The sequence below is a fragment of the Lytechinus pictus genome, chromosome 7 (assembly GCF_037042905.1).
Source record: "Lytechinus pictus isolate F3 Inbred chromosome 7, Lp3.0, whole genome shotgun sequence".
Classification (NCBI taxonomy): domain Eukaryota; kingdom Metazoa; phylum Echinodermata; class Echinoidea; order Temnopleuroida; family Toxopneustidae; genus Lytechinus; species Lytechinus pictus.
Genome location: NC_087251.1, coordinates 48732456 through 48759764, shown reverse-complemented (window position 1 = coordinate 48759764; position 27309 = coordinate 48732456). Strand labels below are relative to the sequence as shown.

The window sequence follows — 27309 nt, the reverse complement described above, 5'->3', positions numbered from 1 at the left end:
TGGGGGCCGGGGATGGAGCGTGATTTTCCAGAAGCTATATTGTGCCCCCCCCCAAAAAAAAAAATCCCCTCTGTTCTTTTCTTTAGTTTACCTTTGCATGCACTACAAGATATCCTTGTGGTTGTTGATAATTCTCTTTTACCTGGTCACGATATAGCAAACGTCCGTCGACTGGTTCGAGAAGAGAATGCAATATAGCTCCATGTAATGCAATATCATGGAGCTGTAATATGTATCCGAACTCCACTCTGGTCATGTTACGTCCACGTAGTCACAGGCCTTCGTGTGTCATCATGTGCATGTTTACATGCACGGGGCATAGCTGGATAGGAACTCGGAATAAAGGCAGTGACCTCTCCTTCCCCCCCCCCCCCTGGCATGGAAACATCCACCATCGTGTTTTTTTTTTTTTTTTTGTGTGTGTGTGTGTTTTTTTTTTTACGTTCTCCACGAGCTCCCCCAAACAAAGATATTCCCATCCCGGATTTCCCATCCCATCAAAATCTTCGGTAGGCCTATCTTCACGTAAGATGCTTATGAGAAACTCCGGGGGAGAAACTATATGGAACGTGGTAGATAGGGTAGTTGCAAACCCAAGACATCTCAACTCCTAGACCCCGGACTATAATGACTATTAGACCTACAAATTATTATCCATAAACTTTTTTTTTTTTTTTTTTTTTTTTTGAATGGTTTTTTTGTAAGGGGTAGGAATCGTATTTAATTTTATCCATGATTGGGGTCAATAATTCTTTCAGTTTCTCCGCCATATAATCCGCTCATGACATCTTTCAAATCATATCACTTTTCTTTTACATTTTCCATTTCTTTCGGCCGCTCTTTTCTTTTCTTCTGCTTCCCCTCTCTCGATCCTCCTTCCGTAAATTCTTTACAGTAAAAAAGAAGTCTGATTTTTTTTACACATCCCTGATTACTATATGAACCTTACGTGAAAATAGTGTTTTGTGTTCTTTTCTAGCTCGTTTACCTGAAAACCTGTAAATTGGTTATTGATTTTCTTCATACAATTTATATGAAACCTCAGCGTATATGAAGCATCCTTTACCTTCGATCTGGTATTGTTTATATTGGTTGGTTGGTTGCATGGTTTTATTCACGATAAAAAAAATGCATAAATATAAACAAAATAACATTACATAATCAAATAATAAAAAAAAAACAATATAACAAATTAACAATATAACAGTAATGAAGCTTACAATGCATGTAATACAGAATCGTAGGGATAGACCCGTTTCATATTGGCTATTAATAGCCAACCTGTTCTTCCCCGGGGTCCCTAAAAATAAATTAATTAAATTAGCATTACAATATGAAAATTTCTAATAAATACGAGTATAACAAATCAATATAAAACAAATGTAAAATAATATATCCTCATGATATCATTCATTTGGGGAAAATAATGAAAAATGAAATAGTGTAATTAGTCAAACGTTATCAATCACAAAAGTTCCCTTTTCTGCTCGATCCAATCACTGAAACATTCAAATTCCATGGAACAATTAGTCATACATCATCACCACAACTATCACATAACAATACACTTAAATTCGTGTATTGTAAAACAAATTCTTGTGAATGAGCATAATTGTATTTCCGTCGATATTGAAAGGCCGTCTCTAACAGGGTATGACCCCCCCCCTTCCCATGTCGGGGTAAGGGGGAGAGGGGGAAAATAGAAGTGAGGATGGGGAAGAAGAGAAAGAAGAAAAGTGGAAGAAGGAAAGAAAAAAAATGAAAAGAAAAGAGGCTGTCGGACTGACGCCTACCGGAAAAATGATATAACTGTTGGGTCACGAAGGAATGTTCCATTACTCCGTGTATATATATGCTATACCGACAGTGATTAGAATATACTGTCACACAGGGCGGTTCTAATTAATTGCTTCATGTTCCGAGAGAGATTTGAATGTATATAGGTTTTAGGTCTAAATCGCCTTACAATCAAGCCCATTATTTTTTACGTACAGTGATTAAAATTGCCCGGCCATATGTCCCAGTCGCCAAAATATTATTGTTAGCTCGCGCTTCGCGCTCGCATCATTCAGACTGTTCCATTATCATCTTCACAAGTTTCTTACGTGTTGGGCAGCACTTTTAAAATATTCACTTTTATGTCAGTAAATTTAGTTCGCGCTACAAACAGCTTGTTCTTTATTGTTTTACAACGTCCAGTCATGATCAATTATATATTAAAAAAAAATATATTGTTGAGCATGATATACCCTTCGTATTCATTATTACAAGAAGTGCAAAAGGAATGTCTAGTTTTTATGTCTACATGTAAAAAATAGCTTATTGTGCTTCGCGCTTGCAATTATTGTTTACTGAGGTACATATAATTTGATATTTACATTAAAAAAACCTGCTTAGAATGTCCAGTTGTCGGGCCATAATAATATTCAGCTCGCGCTATTCGCTCGCATTGTTTAATTTAATGTCCACCATGTCCACAGTGGCGTATCTAGAACAAACGAGGCCCGGGCAAGTGCTAAAATCGCACCCCTTTCAAAATATAGGTCTATTGTGTATATACTCTGCACTCGACCAGTCAAAATAAAACATAATATTCTAGTCCGGGGTTTTTTTATCATGAAAATGATGCGTATCTAACGAAAACAACGTATGCGAGCGCTAAGCACGTGCCTATTATTTTCAGTATTAAGATCTTAAAAAGGAATATTCTAAGCACTTTTTGTAATAATTAACATGATGCATATCCAGACAATGAACGCATTCGCGAAGCGCGAGCCGAAAATTATTGATATTGAGACCTACAATCGGGACATATCGATGCTTGTCCGATCTAATTAAGCATTTCATGCAAGCACGAGGGGCGAGCTGAAAAATTAATATTGAGGGGAAATCTTAATAATAATGATGATAATGATAATAATTATAATAATAATAATAACAATAATAATAATAATATTGGTGGCTTCTTATATAGCGCACGCGTCCACCTTTCGGTGCTCATGGCGCTTGTAGAAAAATAAACACAACACCCAACAACAATAGAAAACGAAAAAGAATAGAATTTGAATTCTCCTGAATGTTAATGGGAGATCAAAATTTAGTTTTCACTGGGACTTGAATGTTTCTGTTGATGAAAATTTGGCGTAATTGGATAGGCAATCGATTCCATAGCTTTGGTCCTATAATACCCTTTTTACACAGGATTTTCTTAACCCCGGACTATCGCTAACCCCGTACTATCCTTAACCCCGTACTATTTTTTTTTCCTTTTCACACATGCCAAATTGTTATCGCTAACCCCGGATAAGGAATGCTTGCTTTTCACACACGAAACTCGCTAACCCCGGACTAGTGGTTTTTGTCGATCATTCGTAGTACAAGTACTTCACTCGTACCTTTTTACACACGCTAAAATTTCCTTAACCCCGTAATATAGGTGGGGCTAAATTGCCATTTAGCCCCACCTACAGTACGGGGTTAAGCTTAGCCCACTTTCGTTTTACACTAGCGATCTTAACCCCGTACTATCGCTCTTAGCACCGCAATTGCTGGGATAACCCTGCTTTTTTGCAGGGCCAAATAATCCCGTACTAAAGGTGGGGTTAGCCCACTTTGCAAAAATGCTGTGTAAAAAGAAAGTGGGCTAAGCTTAACCCCGTACTATAGGTGGGGCTAAATGGCAATTTAGCCCCACCTATAGTACGGGGTTAAGGAAATTTTAGCGTGTGTAAAAAGGGTATAACAGAGAATGCATCCCCCCATTTGTGTTTGGTTCTGGGTGTCTGGAGCAATAGAGCATCAGAATGATGAGCGGAGACTGCGTGAAGGCTGATATTTTGAGATAGAGCTGCGGAGATATGTGGGGGAAGAGAGAATAAATTGAATAATAGTAAAATAATTTTGAAGGAGATTCTTTTATCAACAGGCAGCCAATGTAAGGACTGGAGGATTGGCGAGATGGAGTCATACTTTTTAGTGTATGTTAGGAGACGGGCAGCAGAGTTTTGTAGACGTTGAAGTTTTGTCCAATCTTTTTGTGGGAGGTTAAAGAACAATGAGTTTGAAAAATCTAATCGGGAGGAAATCAAAGCATGGATAATTTTAGGGGCTTTTTGTAGGAATTCATGAAAAGGATACGTATCTCATCGGGGTAGGCCCTAATGTGAGCGCGAAGCGCGAGATGATATTTTGTATATCCTCACCTAAAAATGTCTAATGGAGAGTTTTTATCTCCCTCATCAAAATCAGAGCGTGGTGAGAAGCTTTGACAAACCAGAAAATTATATTTTCGAACTGTTTGCAAGAATTAATGAAAAGAAAGGTATAAAAATAATGCAAACTCGTAGCTATAGATGAAAAGTTATGACATTTGAGTTTAAAAAACTATTTTTTTTTTATAAGGAGTGTTTGTTGGAATTCATGGAGAGAATATAAGTATATCACTAATTAAAAGTTGCACGAATATTCATCCCTGGGTAAAGACATGCAAGATTATTTTTTTATGTTGAAAAGTGCATTAATGGTACAGAGAACGGGGGTATTACCGTCAGCGGTATTCCTTTGTTCAGCGTCTTAATTCCTTTGCTTTTTCTATTCATTTTTTTCCGTTCTTTCTTTGCATCTATCTCCCGTTTTTGTACCACTGAAAGTAGCACCCGGGACACGTGCCTCCATTGCCGCCCCGGCTAGATACGCCATGTAATAAAGTCCACTTTTCATGTCGGAAGAAATATCAGCTTGCGCTCCGCGCTCTAATCGATTGTTGAGTTATATATATATATATATATATAGCCATTCTGTTCATGGTTCCATTGCTTTTTATGTCTTGTTTTAGGTCTAAATCCAGGGGGAAAATCACCTCGCGTCTAATTCTCTAATATGACGTTTCTTCTTTAAATAAAAAACGGACTTGAACTTTCCAGTTTTTAGATCTGAATTTAAAAAAAAAATAATCAGCTCGCGCTTCGCGCTCGCATTAATTGTTTGATTACATACTCATCCTGGTTATGATTTCAAAACGTGGTTAACATGTTCAGTTCTCAATAATACTCATATTGTACATGACAGAAAAAGTGCTTAGATTGTCCGAGTTTCGGGCGGAAAATTAGAATTTCTGTTCGCGCTTCATGCACGCTCGCATCATAAAGTTATGCTTATATATCCATCCAATTTATGGTTGAAAATGTGATTCGAATATACATTTTTCTGTCCCAGATATTGAAAATGTACAACTCGCTCTCGCATTTTATTGATTGGTGAGATTTGTATTACATGTACATTCATGAGTCACTGCAAAACGAATACTTTTGTAGGTGAGTATATTAAAAATTACTTCTGTGTTTCGCGCTCGCACGAATCTTTTCGTTAGATACGCATCTTCTTCATGATTACAATAACTGCCCAGAATATTCAATTCTCAGTTCTAAATAAAAATATACAATAAATTTAGCTTGCATGTGATATATTTAGACCTCATGAGATAAGGTAAGATAAGACTGTATTAGAACTTCGATCTTTAATTAGGTCAAGCCCTCTAATATATAAATGAATAAATAAATAAATAATAACGTGAATAATGCCCCCCCCCCCCAAAAAAAAAAAAAAAAAAAAAAAAAAATGATTTTGGCGGCCTATCGGGAAAGTGTGAATGATAATTCCCACCCCTACCTTTAACTGATGAAAGCCTGTACTGCCCTGGGTATGGTGGAAGAAAATGTGACTGAGGAGAGTGTTGAACACTTCCAAGACTCATGGTCGTATAGCTGACGTCGGTACACGTTACCGATATACATTTGTAGAATCAAGGGCTATACCGACAAACATTTTGAACATTTACGATGGAGTGTAGCTCGTGAGCAAAAAATAAAATAATATAATCACTTTTGAAAATGAACACCACTTCTCCCCCCCCCCCCCCTCTCCCTTGCATGGTTGTGGAAGTTCGTAGTGTTTTTCGTTCGCGCGGGGGAGGGGCTCAAATAAAGGATTATAGGTATGTTCGTTTTGATCACACGAATCAAGCAGTGATAATAATACATGGGCACCTTGAGCACCTAAAAAGATGGACACGTGTGCTATACAAATATTATATTATTTTATTACTATTATTATCATTACTTAGAACTTATACGCTAATCGCCCCTTCCACTTCCCTCGTCTACATTTTTTTTAGGGGGCCGCAGGTATAGGCATAATCTATAGCGTTCCCGCTCCCCCTTTCAATAATTTTAATTTTTTTTTCATCGTCCATTCTGGAGATATATGATTTCATCTCTCCGATCCGCCTCGTCAGTGTGTAAATGCGCTAGCGTGAAGGGAGGGGGTCGCTAGCAACCAACCTCCAACCTTGGACAAGACAAGAAATAGGAGAAAAAATAAAGGACATTTTAATATTAGAAACGAAAATGTCTGCTATGTTCTTGTTTGTCTTTTCCCCTGTTTATATTCCATAATGATGTAATGATTTTCATTTCAAGATTTCAAAAATCACATGTTCAGACCCCCCATTCCTCCATGTCCAGTGTTGCACTTTGTGAATAAGAGAATTCAACCTGGTCACACGTCGTTTTATTTTCGTTTTCAGATCCTTTCATTTTACTTCTCTCTCCCAATTTTCTTTCTTTAGTCATGTTCGTTGTGTTGTAGAACAATAGAGTGGACTCTTTGACGTCGAAATAAGGTTACCAGACTAACGAAGGGAATGGGAAAGGTAGCGATAAATGGAAGCGAGGGGAAGGGGCACGCCCTCCTAAATTTTAGATAAGTGGGGTAGTTACCCCCTTAAAAGAAAGAAAGAAAGAAAGAAAAAAGAAAAGAAAGGAAAACTGTGAAAATAAAAATAAGAAAAAGATGAATATTACATGTTTACTAAAACCAATAATACCAAAATAGCAGTTTTGACAAAGGAAAATACTTAAAATTTAAAGCAAAATAATCATACAATAAAAAATAAAAAGTTTGTTTTCCGCACCAAAATGAAGGTGTTTGGATCAAACCTGTACATCACCCCCATATAAATATTGGAGGTGATTTAGCACCCCCGCTTACAACGGCCATGTGCATCGGTGTTTCCACAGATCCAAAACAAACTTCTCGAATTTATAGACATTTCCTAGAATTTTTAGTTTGATTTTAACAAAAATTGTACAAAAATGTAGCCAGCCGAAACTTTCAGCAAACAATTAAAAAAATATAACATGAATGTTGACAGTTGTTATGTTTAATTATTGTTTACTTGTAATCTTTGGATTTCCCGAAATTTCCTGCATGGATTTGTTTCATTCGGAACCTTTCCTGGAAAAGGTAAAATTTCCCGAAATTTTCGGAATTTCGGGAGGAGTGGAAACACTGATGTGCATCACGGGAATATCTATATATAACCCTTCATAATGCTATGTTATAAGGGGTTATAAGTAATATCACGAACATGCTATTGAAATAAAAATGTAGGATTTTAATATAAAATCGAAAAACTTTTCAAATTCAACTCTTTGCGTTTACTGGCATTTCTCTATTTTATTCCTAAACTTTATATGCCCTGTCGCCGAACCCTGCATGTGTCTTTCCACATTTTTTAAAATCGGATTAAAGTGACATTTTTAGATTGGTGACTTCATTTTTTTGTACAAAATACCATCTGGACGTCTCAGGATTCTGGAGTTTCTTGGGGCTTTGCTATCTATGCCTAGAGAAAGGGCAAATAGAGAGGAACGATAAGAAAGGATATAAGAAGAAGAAAAGTGAATGAAATAAGAAAAGAGGAACGATTTGAAAACAGAAAAAGTAGAAATCCTTATACAAAAAAAATCAATCGCGAATATACTTTTTTTTTAAATCAGCTTGTGTTTTACATGCGCTCTTATCATTATTCAGGAAAATATGCAGCAATATTCCAAAACAGTTTATACAATGTTTCGTATTAAGATCTTAATTTCAACAAATATCAGCCCGCTTGGCGTATAAACTTTATACTTACCATAAGACCGTATTTGATTAGAATGACCCGATTCAGCTCTTCATGTCAAAATATTAATAATTTTCAACTCGTTCTTCGTGTTCCGCGCTCGCACCATTCTGTTGTATAATCAATGCAATATAATAAGTTTGAATCTCGGGTTTTCAGTTATTTTTTTCCAAGCAATGTGCTTATAATGACAATCCTCGATCCTGTTAATATCATAATATGTTGGGTGTGGATCATTTGGTGTGTGTGGGTTGAATCATATTTTTAATAAGTACACTCTATTATTCATGCCAAAATTTTAAACGATATTATGTTTCTTTTGTTATGAAAATGCTAATACGCATTTACGAGAACAATAAATCAAATCGAATTGTTTAAGATGAACATACCCTGCGTGATTACCAAAAGTGAGTAGAATGACCCGTTTAAGATGTTCATGTTCATAAAAAAAGTTCGCGCTCCTATATTTCTTTTCAAGGCGAAATATAAAAATAAAAATTACCTTGCGCGCTTCGCGCTCGCATCATTAATTTAGGCCATAGTAGGTCCATGATTGTAAGAATAAAGCTACGATGTACTTAAAAATTCAGACTTTAGTTGCATGGGACACCCCCCCCCCCCTAAATGATAATAATTAAGCATTTATCAGCCGATGTGGAAGAAATGTGGATGGAAATATTTCTTACCCCCCCCCCCCCCAAGTACGTAAAAATATACATTCTGGCACTGGCGGCGGAAGATCATGCTTCAACACCGCCGGAACACCGCCAATCCAGAATCTAATATTTTTATGCTTTCGCCGCCGGCCACAGAATAATGCAATTATTTTTATGTCCTTTTTATCCCCAGCATATACCTTTATATTTTATATAATTTATGCTGCACCAAATCTTTTTATATAATTATTATAAAAATGTTCGTTACATTGGTTGTTGGGCTGTGCAGTTATGTGTTGGAGGGGGGGGGGGGTGGACAGCTTTACGTTGTGCAGGGGTGGATCCAGGTTTTTCTAAAGGGAGGAGGCATAATTCATGAGAAAATTTTGAAAAGCAAAAAAAAAAAAAAAAAAAAGGTTTTCATCTAAAAATTTACAATCTAAAGGTATTTCGCCAAAAATTTGTCAAGCAAAAGAAGAAGAAGAAAGGACCTCGTGTTCAAAGGAAGGGAGTGCATACGTGAATAAAATATGGCAGATTTACTACAGTTTTGATTACTGCTCTCAAAAAGGTGCTCGGCCCATTAGAGAAACAGTCTTGAATAAATGAAATGTTATAATCATGTGACTGCACAATTAAAAATGAATGTCCTGTATTATGTTCATTTTTCGAGCGATATGGGAAGAGTCTTACGTAATACCAAGTCATTTGCATACCCACATAAACAACGAAACGTTCACGCATGGGATAAAGCCATCCTTCCCTCAGCTAGCCATGGTCCATGCCTCAGCTCACGACACACGCAGAGCTCGAGAGACCACATGTTCTTATTCTATTCTCAAGTACATGTATGATGTTCTGGATCGCACATATTTTATTCTGGTGCTACACTTTCGCTTTATCTTCATGTAATATTAAAGTACATCGCCCCAAATTTGCCACATTACTACCATCCCGGCGAGGAGTCAGTAAGTCTGCATTTTTCTTATCTTAGATGGTCTGTACATATCTTTCGTTGCGCTATCAGAATCTGTTTTTCTTCTTTCATAATACTTTCTCTGCTTCGACTAGAACCGTCAAGGCACATAAACGAGCGAGCAGAGAACATGCGCTGCATGTAATGTTTACAATTCTCAGTGCATGCCGGCCGGAGCGGCCTTGCCCCCATTCACTGTTGGTTGATTGACAGTTCTCGCTTGCGTGTCCGTTACGATCTCAACGCAGAGGGAGGCATACAATTTTATTTTCAAATCGGGATGTCACAGTAATTTGGGAGATCGTCTAGTAGACGAGTTCTAATATAATCACATTTACCTACCTTCTAACAACTTTTCATTCAAAATAAAGATGATTTCCAGGGTTTCTTAGAACAAGTACATAAACTCATAAACATAATTCATCTTAATTTGAGAATTTTTTAAATCAGCTTCTCACAATGTTAAACGATCCCTTTAATACCCAACTCAAATATCAATTTAACGTGAAAAGAAAAAGATAAATTAACTCGTGCTTGACTTGATTAGTGGATCGTGTGTCGTAGATATTACGGATGAATAAAAATGCGAAGAACCCATGTTAAGACATAATATTGTCATTCTCATAGAATGATTGTGACCATTAGACCCTAATATTACGATTTTTGTAATGTTTGAGTTTTACTTTGGACTAAAGTGTGAAAAGACAATGAATCATTATACTGGCACCAGTGGCGTACCTGGGATTTTTCACAGGGGGGGGGGGGGGCAAAACCGTCCGCCAAAAAATTTGACAAGCAAAAAAAAAAAAAAAAAAAAAGGTCTTCAATCACAAATGAAGGATTTCGTACCAGAAAAACATTTGACAAGCAAAAAAAAAAAAAAAAAAAAAAAAAAAAAAAGTTCAATCACAAATGAAGGATTTCGTACCAGAAAAAAATTTGACAAGCAAAAAAAAAAAGAAAAAAAAAAAAGTACGCTAGTGACTGGCACGCCATATCGTATTGGATGTTATTCCCCATAAAATTACAAAATAAAGGTGAAAATAGAGGATCGAATGATTAGTAAAAGTAAATTCCATATCTGACCAGAGAAGGGTACCCCGACCGGCTCATTTACAAAAAGAATATGAAGACGGTATCAAATTCATCACCTCAACCAGTAAAATAGCATGAAATCTTCCGCCAGTCAAAAAGTTCTAAAAGTGAAATGATATTTCTTCTTAATTCGGGAAAAAGAAATCCATTATTTGCCCATCCTAGAATCAGTTTTAGATGGCCAATCATATTCATACACTTTTGTCAGTCAGCTATATCAAATAAAAAAAAAATCGAATGGGTTTGGTCGAATGAATATTTTTTGCCTTCCTGCTCGTGACACCATGAGCAAAAGAAGAATCTTAAATCTTGCAAAAACGAATGTTTACGAAATCTGATCGAAAGATGGCGCCATTTGTATTCGAACAGTTTTGTTGATAGAGTGACAACTTGTACTTAAAAAACACAACCATAACAACCATTTAAAAAATGTCTTTTCTTTAATCGCTTCTGGTTTGGCAACCTTTGCTTTTCTCTATTTTGTTTCTTTTTCTTCCTGTTTTTCCTTTCACGCATTTTTTGCCATTATATAGCAACAGCGGGTGGGCGTCTTCCCGCCCCAAAATTTTGACACTGGCGCTATAGCCCACAGTCCCATGGTTTTAGGCCAAGGTTAGCTATTGGGTCTTAGTTTTGGATATAATAATAATTTTAAAGGGACATGAAATTTGGAACATGGCAGAAAATAAAAACACTGTCTGGAATACCAAATGTGCAGATTTTTTACATGGTCACTTAAAATGTAATTGGAAGCACATATGCACATTTGAAGAAAAAAAAAACGATTAAAGATTGAATTACAATACTATTGTTTGAATAAAGAAAGTGAAGAAAAAACATGAAATAAAATCAATATGAACTTAGGGCATTGTCGTGAATACCTCATCTCTCTTTTCGTGTAGTGTGGTGATTCTATACATCGTCAATGGGAGAGGAAAGATGCCACCAGCACTTACGAAATAAATGACAGTGACTTATTTCATAATAATGTCGAACGGATTCCGAACTGAGGGAATTAGAGGACATTGGTCTATTTTGGGTCATTGTTACAAAACGTGTAATTCTCTGAATAAAGCCATGTAAACGACAACCGATGAGTACATGTTTTGACACGTGACCATGGTCCATGAATGATGTGACCCTCTAATCAGGAAAGAAAAACAAGGAAATCAACAATTCCAGGAAACCATTACAAACATGCCGATGAACCTTCATGAATAACAATGAGCCAACATTTATTTAGATCGTTATGCTTATTTATTAATTACAATTTAATATTAATTGTATCTACTACTAAATATATTAATTGAAAATATTAACTATATACTTTCCTTTTTAAGATTATTCACCAGCGCATCAAAGATATATCCTTTTCAACGGCAGAGGTTTTCCTATCATACAAGAATATCAACATATTAAATGTTTACTTACAACATAACTGATGTTCATAATTATGTATCTCTTCTCCTGCATCCGGTTTTTGTTGCTCTGGATCTGGATCTGGATGTGTACACTGCTGGACCAATTGGTATGAATGCAGCGGGTGAGAGAGGGCACGGTGATATTTAGTCGTATCGTAGGTAGCTCTTTTCGATCTTTGACTTGAACACCTCTAGTGATGTGCTGTTCACTGTTCACTATTATGTTTTATTTTGTATACAAGTTCCTGTTATATATATATGATTTATTTTGTATACACAAGCTACTGTATACTCATCGTGTTCATCCAAACACGCGCAGAATCTAAGAAAACGGCGCGGTGCTTCTTCCGAATGATTTGAAAAAAATTACTCGTCAACAACTTTAATCCAACATTTTGAAATTACAAAAATGACGGTGCACATATGACTGACTTAGTAGTGAATCATTTGAGCTCATCAAAGCTAGGGAGTATTTGCCCATGGCATTTTCGAGCTTCATTTAATATACTAACAACTAAAAATGAGTCCGATTAGTTCAAGTATTTTTTCTGTATTTCCACCAAATCAACAGGTCTGCGTAGTTACGCGTAATTGCCTCGAATAATTTGCCCCATGGTACGTAGGCCGTGCAAGGGAATCTTCGCTTCGACAGCGCACGACTGATTCAAGAACATTGAAAATGTATTGTCATAATTATGCTCTTTTTGACAATGAACAACCAAAATGTCTTTGTCGAAAATTGGTGATTCAAAGCAACTGTTTCGTCCTGGACTCTGGACAAACGACATAATTTTGCAATTTTTCGTCAGTTCTGAAACTCAGGACGAAACTGCTGTTCTGGTTCACTAATTCTCGAGAAAGACCCCTAGCTGATCTTTGTCATTTGGCAGGCCTTTCCAATACATTTACTGAGTTCTTGAATCCGTCGTGCGCCTTGGAAAAATCCCTATATGACGAATAATGGGAAATCACTGACTCACGCTCATGAGGTTAATCCAATTAATTTCAATTGTTATGATTTCCGCAGTTATCTATAGGGAATAAAAAAAATACCAAGCTATCCCGGAATTATAGTCTGCCCCTGTTTTAATAATGATGATTTCTCAATAACTGCCCTATCGTGCATTTACAAATGACATAGATATCCTATATTTTACAAAGTTGGGTTAAGAGTGTTCCTTCCATGTCAGATCAACTGTTCAATTTTCTGGCTCTTTCGGAACAAGCATCCTGGCTAACGGCCAGATGAGTATTTGGTGGTTATTGTTAAGTTTTTATTATGATGAATCCAAGAAATTGAGACCCTCATGCCAGGTCAATCTGTGCACAAATCTCTATTCTGTTTCCCCTGACGGGAAAACTATTTAAACAGCAACAAACTACCATTGGAAAGCAATTATTTTCGTCAGATTTTCGAAAAGCAGACGAGAAAATGGGATTTAAGAGCGATATTCCACATTTTGCATTTAAAGCAGAGGCCTGCTGCAACAACGTCTAAGCAAATCTTCAGGTCTTCATCTGAATAATGCAACTCGTGCTTTTAAAGACACTTTTTACATTTTGGGAATATTCCAACTTGTTTGCCACCAAACTGACACCCAACAGTGATCTTTCTTCGTAATAAAAGGTTGGTATAAAACTGTGTGTAATATTTCATCTATCGTTTACTTTTAGCTAAAAAAAAGGTGTAGGCGATACATTCTCGATTTAGACTATATAGTATCATTGTTCTGAATGTCTGTCACGGTGTATGGGCTAGAAATCCATTTGTACAGTTCTTAAAATGTATCTGCATGATTAGTATTAATATGAAAGGTCCATTCCCGCTTCGGTATCAGGGATGTTCTGGTACAGATATTAAAAAACAGAGCACACATCCTACACCCCTTTGTATGATTATGATATCTATTTGGTAATGTGCCATGTAGTTTGTGACGTAAAGGTCAGTAATTGTCCAGCCTTTCCCTATTCACTTTATGTTTGATCAGTAGCTATGTGGTCATTTGCACCATCTAAAGGCAAGAGGTATGAATTATGATTTAAAATGATATTACAATACAATTCAAATCTATCTTAATATTTACCCCCGGCCGGAACATCAAACCAAATTTCAAATTATCAGGCATATTTCACATTATCTTCTTTCTTTTAATATCGCATATATAATAATGAAAAATTATTTTTTCCTATTATTAAATAATATTGCTTTGGTAATATTCATGCTAATTACGTTTTAAGTAATGACTAAAGTCAGCCTTTTTGAATAAGTTTCTCGTAAAAGTACAGGATATCTTACTTTTCTATGAATTCAACTTTTTAGAAAATACTCGGCTATCGCCGCTGTACCATTATCGCTAACATATTTTTTTGTGGAAATGGACAGGGAAGTATACATCAAAATAATGACCGATAACAACAATCAATTAATGACTACTACACCGATCTCTGCTTCACGAATTCCTGCCAAGGTTAGCTCAAAGGGAAATGACTCAATTATACTACGATAGCTATTTTGCAATAAGAGAAAAAAAAAGAAAGTTACGTTGACAAGTTCATAAACATGACAAACGGAGCGAAACAAGTAATCCTTACCTTTTTATTTTGTTCGATATTCATTGATCCCATCGACCTGTCCGATTGCTTATGTTATCACTATAGGCGTAATAGCTAATATAGCCAACACAGTCATCGCATGCATGAGGCTTGTGATGAAACGTCTCCTCGGGAAAGGGGCATGGGGGTAGCCTGTGTGAAAATCATAACGAATACATTTTAATTCATAAATCATTCTGTTTTTGTTGTTTAAAATGATAGCCCTAGCTGTCCCTCCGTATTCAAAAATTATTTTTGTAATACTTGAATGTCGTCGAATTTGCCAACTGCCTTGCTTTTCCGGGGTCACCTTACTATCATTGTATTTTCGCATAATTTTGTTGTCAATCTGTTTGCATTGTTTTTGTGTTTGATGGTTAAGGAATAGATTGAAATGAATTGAATTTTCATTTTCATTTAATGATCTGGGCTAAATACTCTGGATTAGGCCAAATGTATGACTAAGTGTTCGTCACTATATCAAATTCCAGATAACCATAAATCCTTTTTGACTGCATAATTTGCGTTTCTTTGAAAACTCTAGGGTACCAGGCAAAAAATGTGTAATAAAAATAATTTAGCGCCAGGGAGGCGTTAATATCATCATAAGCTTTTGTCATCATGATGTCACCATGACGTAAAAGGGGCACGTTGATCTGTAGAATGACTTTTGTTACCAAGTAAACACAATTAGGACGACAATTAGGACGATAAAACAGCGCTTGGTCGTGCCAATGAGTATTATGCTGTATATATCACAACAATTATATTTGTCATATGCTTAGAGCTGTTAGTAGATTCTAGTTGAAATTCATATTCTGAGGAGCGCAGCCTGATGAAAATGGTGAATCTGTGTCACGGTAAATAGATTGGACTAGTGGCTCGAAGCAATGCAAGATATATATTTAGATCTTAGACCCGTACCATTGACGTCATAGGCCTAAAGAGACTTTTAAAAGTCACATAAAATCTGCGATGCACACTGAGAACTCTTCTTCACATGAATATAAATTTGGATTATTTCTTATTCATAATCTCCCATAAAGGAAAATCATTCGGTCCTTCGGGGAATTAGTGTTTTGATAAATAATTACGAGCGTTTTTAGATGATTTAAATAACTACTGGTTAGTTTTTGAAAAATAATTACACCCATGAAGGTGAAGTTTGGAGTTAGCACAGACTGCGCGAATCGGTCTCGGTCAAGGCAAATTAAGTCGTTTGGAGGGGCACGTATAGAGCGCAATCTAAAAAAAAGTCTCGAGTGAATGACAGTTTTGATCTTTTCTTAAATGAACATCTAAATTTGGGATAAACTTTCAGTGTATAATATCATATTTAACCCTTCAGTCTTTCTTTTTCTGTTTCACATCGTTTGATACTATATTTAGATGCCACCTATTCTATCATTTATTCTGTCAGGGCCGGTTTTGCTTGACACATCACCCGCCGAAAATATGGTCATTTGTTTATTCCACGCAGTCATCGGTCATCGCAGCGCACCGTATGGTGGCGCACATGATCATTCTTTTATTTTTTGCTCGGGAGATAGATTCCCTGAAAATGACATAAAGTCCAGGGCAAGTTATTCAATATGACGATTGATTAAGCATAATTTTAAGGGCTGACCACCGTTTTTGACCATCGTTTTTCCAAAAGATAAGAGTGTATTGCAAAATCGTTTCAGCCAAAACTCCTCAGTGATACATGTGTGGTGTGACTTACTTTGCATTTCGACCCCGTCTTCACAGCTTGGTGAGAGCTGCTTAATTATTTTGTAGATTTAATTTAATGATCATTTTGACCTCATATAATTATTTTTAGGATTTGATACACAGTTTTTAGACATTTGAAAAGCATAAATCAAGGTTCTCTCAGGTCGATCTTAATGTAACGCCAAAACCAAAGCTTTATAGTCCAAATTTTTCGTGTAATTCGTCATTTCACAGATAGGTTTTACACCGTACTGTAAAACGCTGTTTACAATTTTAAGCACGTTGTTTAAGCCCATCACTTTACTAACTATTGTTTTAATTTTTAAACAAGTTAAAAAAGTTTAAACAATTACAAAAAATGTTTTAGCAATTTGTTGATAGAGTGACATACTTAAACAATGTGCTATTTGTTAATGTAAGGAGCCAATCAAAATGTAGTATCAAGGTGTCGTCATATTGGCTTGATGTTATATTCAGTTGACTCTAAGCCCATACTTACCATTCATTTAAGCTCGGAACGTTGAACCTCAAACAATTTTATAGTACAAGAGTTTTGAACACTATGCAATGAGGTACATAGCACCCGTCCTATCCGCAACCATGGCAACCATTCGTTGACAGGAGGCAAAAAGGGACAAAAGGCATAAACTGATAAGTGCTCGTGGGGTTGTCCATCTATTCATTGGTCAATCAAGGATTTATTACTTTACTTACTATTCAGTGACTCAAACCTCTCAAAACATGGATCATCGTGAAAAGAACCAGATTACGTCATGGATTAGGAAATCCTAGTTTCTTTTATTTCAGACCTGCATGTATTCGCCATTATAGAATGAAGGGGTCTCAATGAAAATCCACTGAAGTGGAATCACCATTCATACATGTATATGCATGTAGCTTTAGACATTCAAACACAGGGAAAATATACACGCAACAACGTCACATTGGTATAACTCGATCCAAAACAAGACTATTTGACAGTAAGTTTTTTTTAGTATATGTGTCCATTTTCTTTCTTTTATCGTTAATGAGGAATATCTAACAACTGATTTCTGCTTGTTTTGAATGACAGGTCAACATCGCGAGGACAATGAACGAGAAAAAAGTTTCACTGTTTGCAGCCTTCAAGGCTCTCATTGTCCGGCTCATCTACGCTGCCAACGGCATTATACTCACATTTTTCGTTCACGACATCATCAAGGAGGGCAGGGTCTTCATCCTGAACGCTCTCCTCATACCATCAGCCATCGAAGTTATCGTCACTCTGAAGTACAAGAGGAGGGGAGAGTGGACTTGGTAAGACTGTCCTTATTGATACCCCTAAAAATAGCCATCTGTCGGGGAATTTAATCTGCTATAAGTAAACCATTGCATCTTTTTTGGATGGTAGCTAATATGTTGAAGAAAAGTCTCAAAATTCTTCTTGGAGAAATCGAGTCACAGGTCAAATGATGTTAATACACACTGTCATAATCTTCCGAAATGGTACAAATTCATTGGCTGAGAAAACAGCTTTCGTTTAATCCCAAATTCACTCTAAAAAATAATGGGTAAAATTTAACCAGCATGATGGTAACTTGGGGCAGTATTTTACCCAATGCGGGAAGCATATTGTCCAGTAAGGTTAAAAAATAAGCCAGAAATTACTTTAGAATGAGCCAAATTTTCACCACACTGGATTCCCAAAAGAAATGCCCAATGTTGGTTGGACACAATACCCTCATTGGGAATTTTTACCCAATATTTTTTAGAGTGTTTTTGTGATTGATTGCAAACTTTCATATGCCCTGATCAGCCAATTATCGTCCTGGTATCGATTCATGTGATAAAACTATAATAACCTCCTTAAATGAACATGGATTCATCCATATTCTGAATAAGACATTGTTAAAAGGGATTTTGACAAGCGAATGCAGTTATCATTTTATTTAATGTTTTCTCGACAATCTGGTTAAACGATACTGAAATGTTGTCATGTAACATTTTAAATTTTGTACATATCTTCTTACCAACGTGATCAAGACTTTTCAATGGTTTAACATTTAGAATTTTTAAGGATTTGCCTCTTGTCTAAAAGTAAAAAAGTGCCCCCTTTCTGATGATATGATAATACTCTTAGAAAATATTTCTATATAAGAGGACGTTACACGAAACATTTTTTTTTTACATTTAAGTAATAGTTGGTGTACATAACATAATTTAAAATGTGCTTTATCCTGAAACACTCAGTCAGTAAAAGTGGTTAAAATTTGATATTCTGAATTAAATTCACATCTACAAAGCATAAGTGACAGTCTTAATGACACATACTACAAAGTGTGGTTTTATAATTATGCACTTGCTTACAATTTTCGCCACAGCCCCAGAATGCTCTGATCTACCCCTCAAAATTTGGCACACATGATAAAAGAAGACATACTTGATAATCTAATTGAGGATTTATTTTTTATCATGGGTTTTAATTTACAAAGTTATTGACAGTTGTAATTCATTTGGATATTTTTTAAAAGTAAAGTAATAAAACAGCAGTGATAGTTTTGTCATTGTATTTATTTATTTATTTCAAATATTTAAAAGAAGGGTAGCCCAATCAGCAACAAGCTGGTTTTCGTTGGGGCACTTCGTAACAAACACAATATCAAACATGGTGATATATTCAAATATAAACAACGAATAGAGCATAAATACTAATATTAAAAATCAAATAATGAAATAATCATAATTAACTATGGAAAATAACAAAAAAAAAATGAAATATGATACTGTACAAATGTTACCTAAAAGTAAACGAAAATTGTATATACACATGCAAAGAGATAAGACATGTGCAAGATGAGGAGAAAGAATAGAATAGATTCCACCATTAGTCCCTATTACATATCAAATGTTTTTTCCCATTTTGCCATTTCACCGTTTAAATTGTTTAATGTCTTCTATGAAACGGACGCGTTCGGGTAATTCATTCCATTGCAATGGGCCTGTGACAAAAAATATTTCTGGTAGAAGGTTGTACGAGCATATGGCACCCTGATTTTCATCTTATTTGTGCTCCTTGTTGTTCCAGAGGATACTTCTTCTATATAAATAAACTTATCACAAAGCAGCTTCTTGTAAACCATTAAACAAGATGCTCTAAAAAAGACATTGCGTATTTTTGGCCAGGATAATTAAAAAATTTGTTCAGATGGAGTTTCCCAAGAGAAATTAGACACCATGTATACCGCCCTCTTATGTAATCTCTCTAGCTTACTGTGATTAATTTCAGATCTTCCCGACCAGACGGTACAGCAATACATTATATGAGGCATTACAAAAGCCCAAATACAGCTTGTTCAACTGTGCTTTATCAAAATACTGTTTACAGCGACGAATAATTCCTAGTTTTTGTTTCACAATTAAAACTATATTTGATACATTGATGTGGAATATCTGTATAATATGTTATTAATACATTGGTGTGAAAATAGGAAGGAAGCCATCAAGAAAGATTTAGTAGGGAAATGACATGATATGCCAATGCAAATGTTGATATTGATGCTAATGTCATCATGATCCTTGTTGGAGGTAAACAAAATAGCAAAATCGCACGCTTTATATTTTAGTTTTAAGGCCTTCCTAAAGCTGATCGAATATACAAATTTCATGGGGGGGGGGGTAGGGGTCAAGCTTTAATTAAGGACATTAACTAAAATGAATCATCCAAAAGTTAACTGCCAGTCTTTGCACCTCATTTTCCACTAAAATTTCTTCATTTTCACTTAATAATCTTCATTCCTCCAACTTAATAGTCCTTCTCAATGGCTAACTAAATTTGCATGGTGAACTAAAGACACAAACATTTTCTTCGCTATTTCCTTTCTAATTAATGTAATGTGCAGAACATTGATACTGAAAACACTGCCTACGCAATACAATGTCAAAAGAGTTTAAGAAAATGTGGAAAGCAAATTTCTGGATAGTCATAGGAAATTTGCCTTAGATTTAAGATCACGCCTTACAAAGATGACGAAGCATTCATTTTTTAGCACTGACACCTTCTCGATGACAAATCCGTGCCAATAACATCCACTCCTCCCCAACAAGATATTACCCTGTTCCAAGCCAGGATAATTAAGTTCATGGTTTATAACAGTTGTTTGATTCCATAGCAAAGAGTGAAAGAGAGTACCAAAAGTGAAGGCCGTACGTATCATTAGGGGAAGGGGGGGGGGGGCAGATGCGCACTCCCAGGAATTTTCCGAAAATATTTCATTTAGTCCAAGTTTTCTTTAAATAAATATGCGAAGTATTCACCAAATCCTATTCCATCTTTCAAATGCAAAAGACGCTTAGTGGGGGAAGACCGGACGTTTTGTCCCCTCGCTTCCAAACGTTTTAATAATGATAATAATAATAATAATAATAAAAGTTGAATTCATAAAGCGCATTTTGCCTGAGGATACAAAGCGCTGCTATAATTAACCAATTTAGCTGCGCTGCCCAGGAATTTCTTCCTACGGTTTTTAAATATTTTACTTATATCCCTCTAGGAGCAAATCCAGCGAACGGCCATGAACGTAATCATTTTCAGATCGTTAATGAAATTATGGAGCGTTTAGGTTACAAAAACCAAAACATACTTTGGAAAAGGTGTTAACACACCATGAGGGTTGCTAGTTGCATATGAAAGCGCTGTTTTCTGGAGATTAGTGAACTTTAAAAAAAAAGGATTTCTATAAGGACAAGAAGGAAGTTTAATATCATCTTCCTATATTTCTTGAAAAGTAGGACTAATTGGACAATACATCTTTTTTCGGAAGTTTTACTCCATGGAATCAAACATTTTGGACTTACGCCATTTCTACTTTTTTTTGTTAAATTATTCAAGAAAACGATTTACGTGCGTTGGGTATGTTTGATTTTATCTTGGTGCATGAAAACAAAATTTGTTGGCGTTTTCCTTCAGCAAGAAATTTATCAACACCGTGCTGCACTCGTCTCAGGTGAGGTGAATGGGTACCCGGCAGGATTAATTCCTTGAATGCACGAGCGCTGAAAGGCAGCTCGTGCTAAAGCCGGGGTAATAATACTAATAACATCAATGCGCATTGGAATAAATTGTTTCTAGATAGATGGCGCTATACAAATGCCTATTATAATTTCAATCAAATGGGTTAGGTTCACAAAGTACTTAAAACGTTGATAAAATGATATGTATGGTAACGTTATGACAGGGACTTGGTCATGAAGGATCATTATATTGTTACTGGATATGCTGAAAATTGTCAGAGCACCCCCAGTAATAATACATAAACTTTTATGGCCAAGTCCCTGGTTATGATTCCTCAAAATGATTCTGAAATATAAATATAATAATATTTTTAATCTTCTTCCCATCTAGGTTTATACCAAGTGTTTTCATTTATCTCCTATGGGTTGTCCCCTGTATCATCATACTGGAGATCTACGCCCTCAACTTCAGAAGGCACGTTGTGGATGCCATGCAGATGTCCACCACCTGTCCTGTTGTGTTCTATGACGAGTGTCGTTCAGCCGTTGTGGAGGCGATGGAGGAAGAGGCTGATACGCACTTTGACAGCCTCCTCGGAGCCAACATCACTGACCATGTGCTCGATCCGGTGGGTAGCCGTAGAATCTGTAAGAAAATAATATATAAATAGTAATGAGGGTGATAATGATAATAATAATAGCAATAACGATAAATAAATGAATAATAATGATGATGATGATGACGACACCTTTGACGATAAGAATGATAACGTTGATAATGATATGGTTGATAGGGATGGTTCAAACTGCGGGTGGGTTGACTTGGTAATAGAAGCAACGAAAGTACTGAGAAAAAAATTAAATCATACTCGTAGTAAAAAAACGAATTTCAAAGGAAGATTGGAAGCATTATTTTGGAGTTATACCCAATGTATTAATTTTACCAAAGATACTACAAGGGAAAGATCGGACACTTCGGCGATTTTTGACACGCTCCCAAACCACTTCCAGTTCAGTGTCCCAAACGCCCGAAAAATGCTCCTGGGGAAGGGCGCCCAACAGCGTTGTGTAAGTAAACCATGGCACATCGGCACGCAGCTGTGTGAGAGAGGGGACTTTAGAGAGGGCCAGTGGCGTAACAGGCGGGGGGGCAGGGGGGGCAAGTTGCCCCCCCTGGCGGATTTCACCGGGAAAAGAAAAGAAAAACGGGAAAAAGAAAAAAGGAGGGAGAAAGAAAGGGGAAGGGAAAGGAAAGGGGAAAAGGAAAGGGAAAAGAAAACGAAGAAATCCCATTTTTTTAATGGAAAAGGAAGGAAAGCGGGAAAATGTAGGAAAGAAGAACATTAAGGCCTATGTAATGCAATAACACGGTGGGAAATAAATTAAAAGATAAAAAATGGCAAACAATAGCGGGAAACGAAGGTAGAATGTAATTAGCCAAAAGCTAAATTGGAAAACAAAGGAAAGGGACAAGAAAAATAAATAATAATACGACCGGGCTGCCGATGATTGAAATTAAAGAGCGGGAAGAAAGATGGGCTGCATACAACATTGTGCTGTCACGTTGCTAAATTTTATGCAAATGAGCTACCGGTGCTTTGCCCCAGACCCCATGCAGTAGGGGTTCTTCATTTATAACCTTCAAATGGCTCTATAACGCCCCCCGTTCAATCACTGGCATACAGGCGCGGAGGGGGGGGGGGGGGGGGGTCTTGGTTCCACACCCAAGAGGAAATAAAAGAAATTAAAGGAGACAACATATAATGAAATGAATGGAACCAATGAAATGTGTTATTTGCTGAATATAATGAAAAAATCTATCACATAATTAGAATTTAATTTCAATAGGCAATATTTTTCCAGCTCGCTTTGCACACTGGCGACTTTTTACAATTTTTTCCAAAATTGCTATGTTTTGCCCCCCCCCCCAAATATTTGGTGATTACGCAACTGGGTTAAATAAATGTGTTGTGTAAGAGCTATATTCTGTATATGCCCGCGATTTTGATTAAAATAGCGGCAATCTGTGAAGTTTTACATGTTTTATGATGGCTTTGATATCAAGAAGTTCCGGGGGCTCCGCCCCGGACCCCAACCGCACAGCACTGCGTATGGAAGGGTTGGGCCATGGCCCCAAAAAGTTCTACAGACAAGAAAAAAAAGGAGGAAAGAAAAGCAAAGGAAAAGTGTAGGATATGATTTTATTTACTGAATATAATGTCAAAAAATAGCTCAAAGTTAGATTCTCATGAAAAGGTGATTTTTTTCTCGCTCGCTTCGCTCTGGACTTATATAGAGCAGCTTTTTAGGACATGTGCTATACTGCGCCCCTCGTTTTTTTTTTTTTTTTTACTCTTCACGCTACTGCCGCAAAGAATCCTGTTCACAGTGGCGTACAGACCACAAAAAAGGAATCATAAGAGAGAAGAGTGAAATATATTATTTTTTGGATATCATGTCAAAAATCTAGCACAACATTTTAATTTTTTAATTAAAAAGTTCAAAATTTTTGCTAGCTCGCTTCGCTCGCTTGCAACTTTTTTTTAAAGATAAATTCAGCCCGATACGCAATATCTGGCCTTCTCAATGTGTCGCCTCATTACACCATTACGCCTGTTCATACCATGATATGACCGGGAAATTTTTGGATCTTGCCCCCCCTGGCCACCGACCCCTGTTACGCCGCTGGAGAGGGCTCAAGGGTGGTACATGGGAATACAAAGAAACCTCTGAAATATATTCATCTTTAATTTAAGAAAAAAAAATGAATAAAAGAAAATTAAAATGTAAAAATTGTCTATTCCTTCAACCCTTCACCATTTCTCTCATATGTTTTGTATACAACCATCTCGCGATACGCAAAGGTAAAAAAGGTCGTTACTTACTCAACGCTGTGGGGCGCTCTTCCCGAGCGTTTCATTACGCGTTATTTGTACATTCCGATCTTCCCCTTGTAGTATCTTTGATTTTACCATGTCTGATAGTACTTTTAGCTTCCACACAAATTGGGACAGTGCAGTCTTATTCAAAATACTACATGGAGAAAAAAAATGAATTTAGGTTACACTGCAATGAAATATGGGCATATGCCTACAAACACGAGTATTTCTTGATCGATTTTCTGTTTCAGTCATTTCCATTCGTCATTACTGAAATTTTCTTAAACCGATCACATCATGGGATGAACCCGAAAGATGTTACATTCATCACGTAGTAGAAAGAAATGATCTCTATTGTCCATGTAAAAATAGTATCAACGGATTTATAAATGAACAAACTAATAATTCAGTATTTCCAATGTTGCTTCACTTGCAGGCAACACATGATTTGAGTCGGCGCTATTCCTCCATCTTCCAGCAAATCATGATGTTAGTCATCATCTTCGGTCGCTGGATGGCACCCAAAGGCAAGCTATCACATGATCAGTTCTCCAGCCTGCTATTGGCTCTGACAGCAATGTCTCTAGATATGCTGGAATTTGCAACGGACAGTCTGAGTATCGAGGCTGTGGCGTGTGATAAAATCTACGTTGGATTCATCATCGCTGTCTGGTGCTGGAGCCTCCTACAGATTCCCCTGGGGTTAACGGCGGTGAAGCAGCGAAAACCTCGCATCGCCGGTCCAATCGAATCACGTGACTCTTCCGACGATTCAACCGCAGTCCAAGGGAGCAAACCTAATGGATTCAACTGTAAAGCTTCCTGCTGCTGCTATTGCGAAAGCGAGATATGGTCTCTGATGGTGAGTATCTTCATGCAGGACGGCCCGTACTTGATCCTCCGCCTTTACATCATGTTCTCGACAGGATACGTAGGGGAGACACTCATCTTCTTCGCCGCGAAAAACGGACTAATTGTCGCGCTGCAGTCGTACCGCGTCAGTGTGAAGGTGCACCAAGGTTTCCGTAGGAGACGCAAAGGCCTCTCTGTAAAGCGCCATTCGACGCTGCCGGCCGGGAATTCACATCCGGTTGTCAATGCAAAAAGTCTTCAAAATGGAGGCTTCACGGGCGAAGGGGAAACCAACACCGAAAGCGTCGTGGTCACTATCTCACGAGCAGGAAGTGATAACACTGACGATGGCGCCACAGACCAAGGCGAGGACGCTTTCCAGGTTGAAGAAGAAACCAGAAGCAGTGAGGTTCCCCAAGGACAAGAGGGAGCTCAGTCTGGTGTTTCAGCAGTATCTGGATTCCAAGAAGTGGCCCTTGAAATTTGTGAAGATGATGAATCATTGCAAAACGATGAACTTTGAGAGAAGAGCTCAATCTGCTTTATCGACAGATCATGTCTGTGATATTGAAAATTATATCAACGTTGATATTTTACTAATTGAGAGCGTTGTAAAGACTATGTTTTATATACGGGTTCAATCAGCTTTAAGTTTTGATGGTGCTAGGTGTGTCCACATGTGTACTAATTGTATGCAGTGACGAGAACCGCTTTTGGACATGTTGGATGTATTAATGTTTTTAAACACATTTCCACTTTTAAATCTTATGATTTTATTGTTTTAGAGGAAAATAAATTGTCTTTAAAAAAATCTAAACACGGCTAATAGGTAACTTCATTTTGTAAAAGTATTATATGAAACAGGTTTTGGAATAAGATTGGTAGGAATGATTCTATTTATCTACAAGATACTGTTTTGGGGTGAATCATTATGCATTATTTACGTTAATCGCATATCGTATGACTCTCCTACGTTATCTCTCCCGGTTACTTTTCATAGTATTTCTCCTCTGAAATTATATTGTACAAAGATAAGATAAGAGCTTCTATCCATGGGAAATAGCCCAAATTTTATTAGTAAGACATATAATCGTGTACTGTAAAATTTGCTTCAGAATTAACCATGTGACGTTTAAAAAGTGAAAATCTACCATACATAAACTTGTTGCATTATGCAGTGTTGGAACACTCATGTAATATGATCTGCTAAAAATTCTCTTTTTTATGTAATTGTGGAAAAGGATATGCATTTTAATTGCGTTTCTATGTACTGATGTTAGTCGTTGTTTAAAAAAACCCGAAAATATATATATATTTTTACCAGATGACCAGAACCTGTATTTCATAATTCAAAATACTATTCAATGAATAAAATAGAATATAGAATATAAATGGTTTATTGATAATACATGATCTGCAGCCAGTGGCTGAAATATGCATGTTTACATAGCATAATAACATACAAAAACATTATAAAAAGAGTAGATAGAAAAAATATATAAGCATTCAATACATATATTACTTTGAAACAGAGGGTCGTGGGTTCGAATCCCAGCCTTGGCGTAATTTCCTTCGGCAAGAAAATTTATCCACATTGTGCCGCACTCGACCCAGGTGATGTGAATGGTTACCCGGTAGGATTTATTCCTTGAACGCTTTAGCGCCTATTAATATGGCGACTCAGCTACAGCCAGGGTAATAATATGATACCAAGTATCAAAGCGTAGTTGAGTATATGCACATAGTAACTGCGATATATAAATGGACATATTATTATTATTACACAAACAAAGATATTCATTATAACAAATCAAATTACGTAAAGGAGTCATGAGTGTAAATTAATTAAAATTACATTGTATCAAGTATTGCATAAATAGAATAGAAGAAAATAAAATCATGATTACCCAGTCAAAATCAATTCAATTATTTATAAAGTATTATAAATAATTTATTACTGATTAATGTACGTTTCATACATATGTTTATCTGAATTCTTAATATTTTCAAATAAGGTTGTCTTATCACATTACATCACAATTATTCATATATAAGAAATAGTTAGTAATCACAGGGAATCTTTGCAATCCTGTATCCCATTTCAGACAAGTGTTTCTTTTGGATGTGATCTGAATTTCTTTGATGATGAAATGTAAAAAGACCATTAAAAATT

The 27309-nt window shown here is 36.5% G+C and overlaps 1 protein-coding gene across 2 annotated transcripts; it reads left to right on the top strand.

Moving 5' to 3' along the window:
• Positions 1-16179: 16179 nt before the first annotated feature.
• Positions 16180-27309, top strand: LOC129264276 (transmembrane protein 26-like). Of its 2 annotated transcripts, none has more exons than XM_064102983.1 (4): positions 16180-16456; positions 17489-17712; positions 21797-22034; positions 24721-27309. In XM_064102983.1, exons 1-4 carry the CDS (start codon positions 16409-16411, stop codon positions 25657-25659), a joined length of 1449 nt encoding a protein of 482 aa, XP_063959053.1. In that variant the 5' UTR covers positions 16180-16408; the 3' UTR covers positions 25660-27309. The 2 variants fall into 2 exon arrangements, with proteins under 2 accessions (XP_063959053.1, XP_054758101.2); XM_054902126.2 differs by lacking the exon at positions 16180-16456 and adding an exon at positions 16867-17396.

Excerpts from the sequence above, each read along its gene's own strand:
- LOC129264276 (XM_064102983.1), top strand. The coding sequence starts at position 16,409 with ATGTGTGGTGTGACTTACTTTGCATTTCGACCCCGTCTTCACAGCTTG. Across the intron at positions 17,713-21,796 it reads AGGAGGGGAGAGTGGACTTG|GTTTATACCAAGTGTTTTCA; the intron begins GTAAGACTGTCC and ends CTTCCCATCTAG. Across the intron at positions 22,035-24,720 it reads CTGACCATGTGCTCGATCCG|GCAACACATGATTTGAGTCG; the intron begins GTGGGTAGCCGT and ends CTTCACTTGCAG.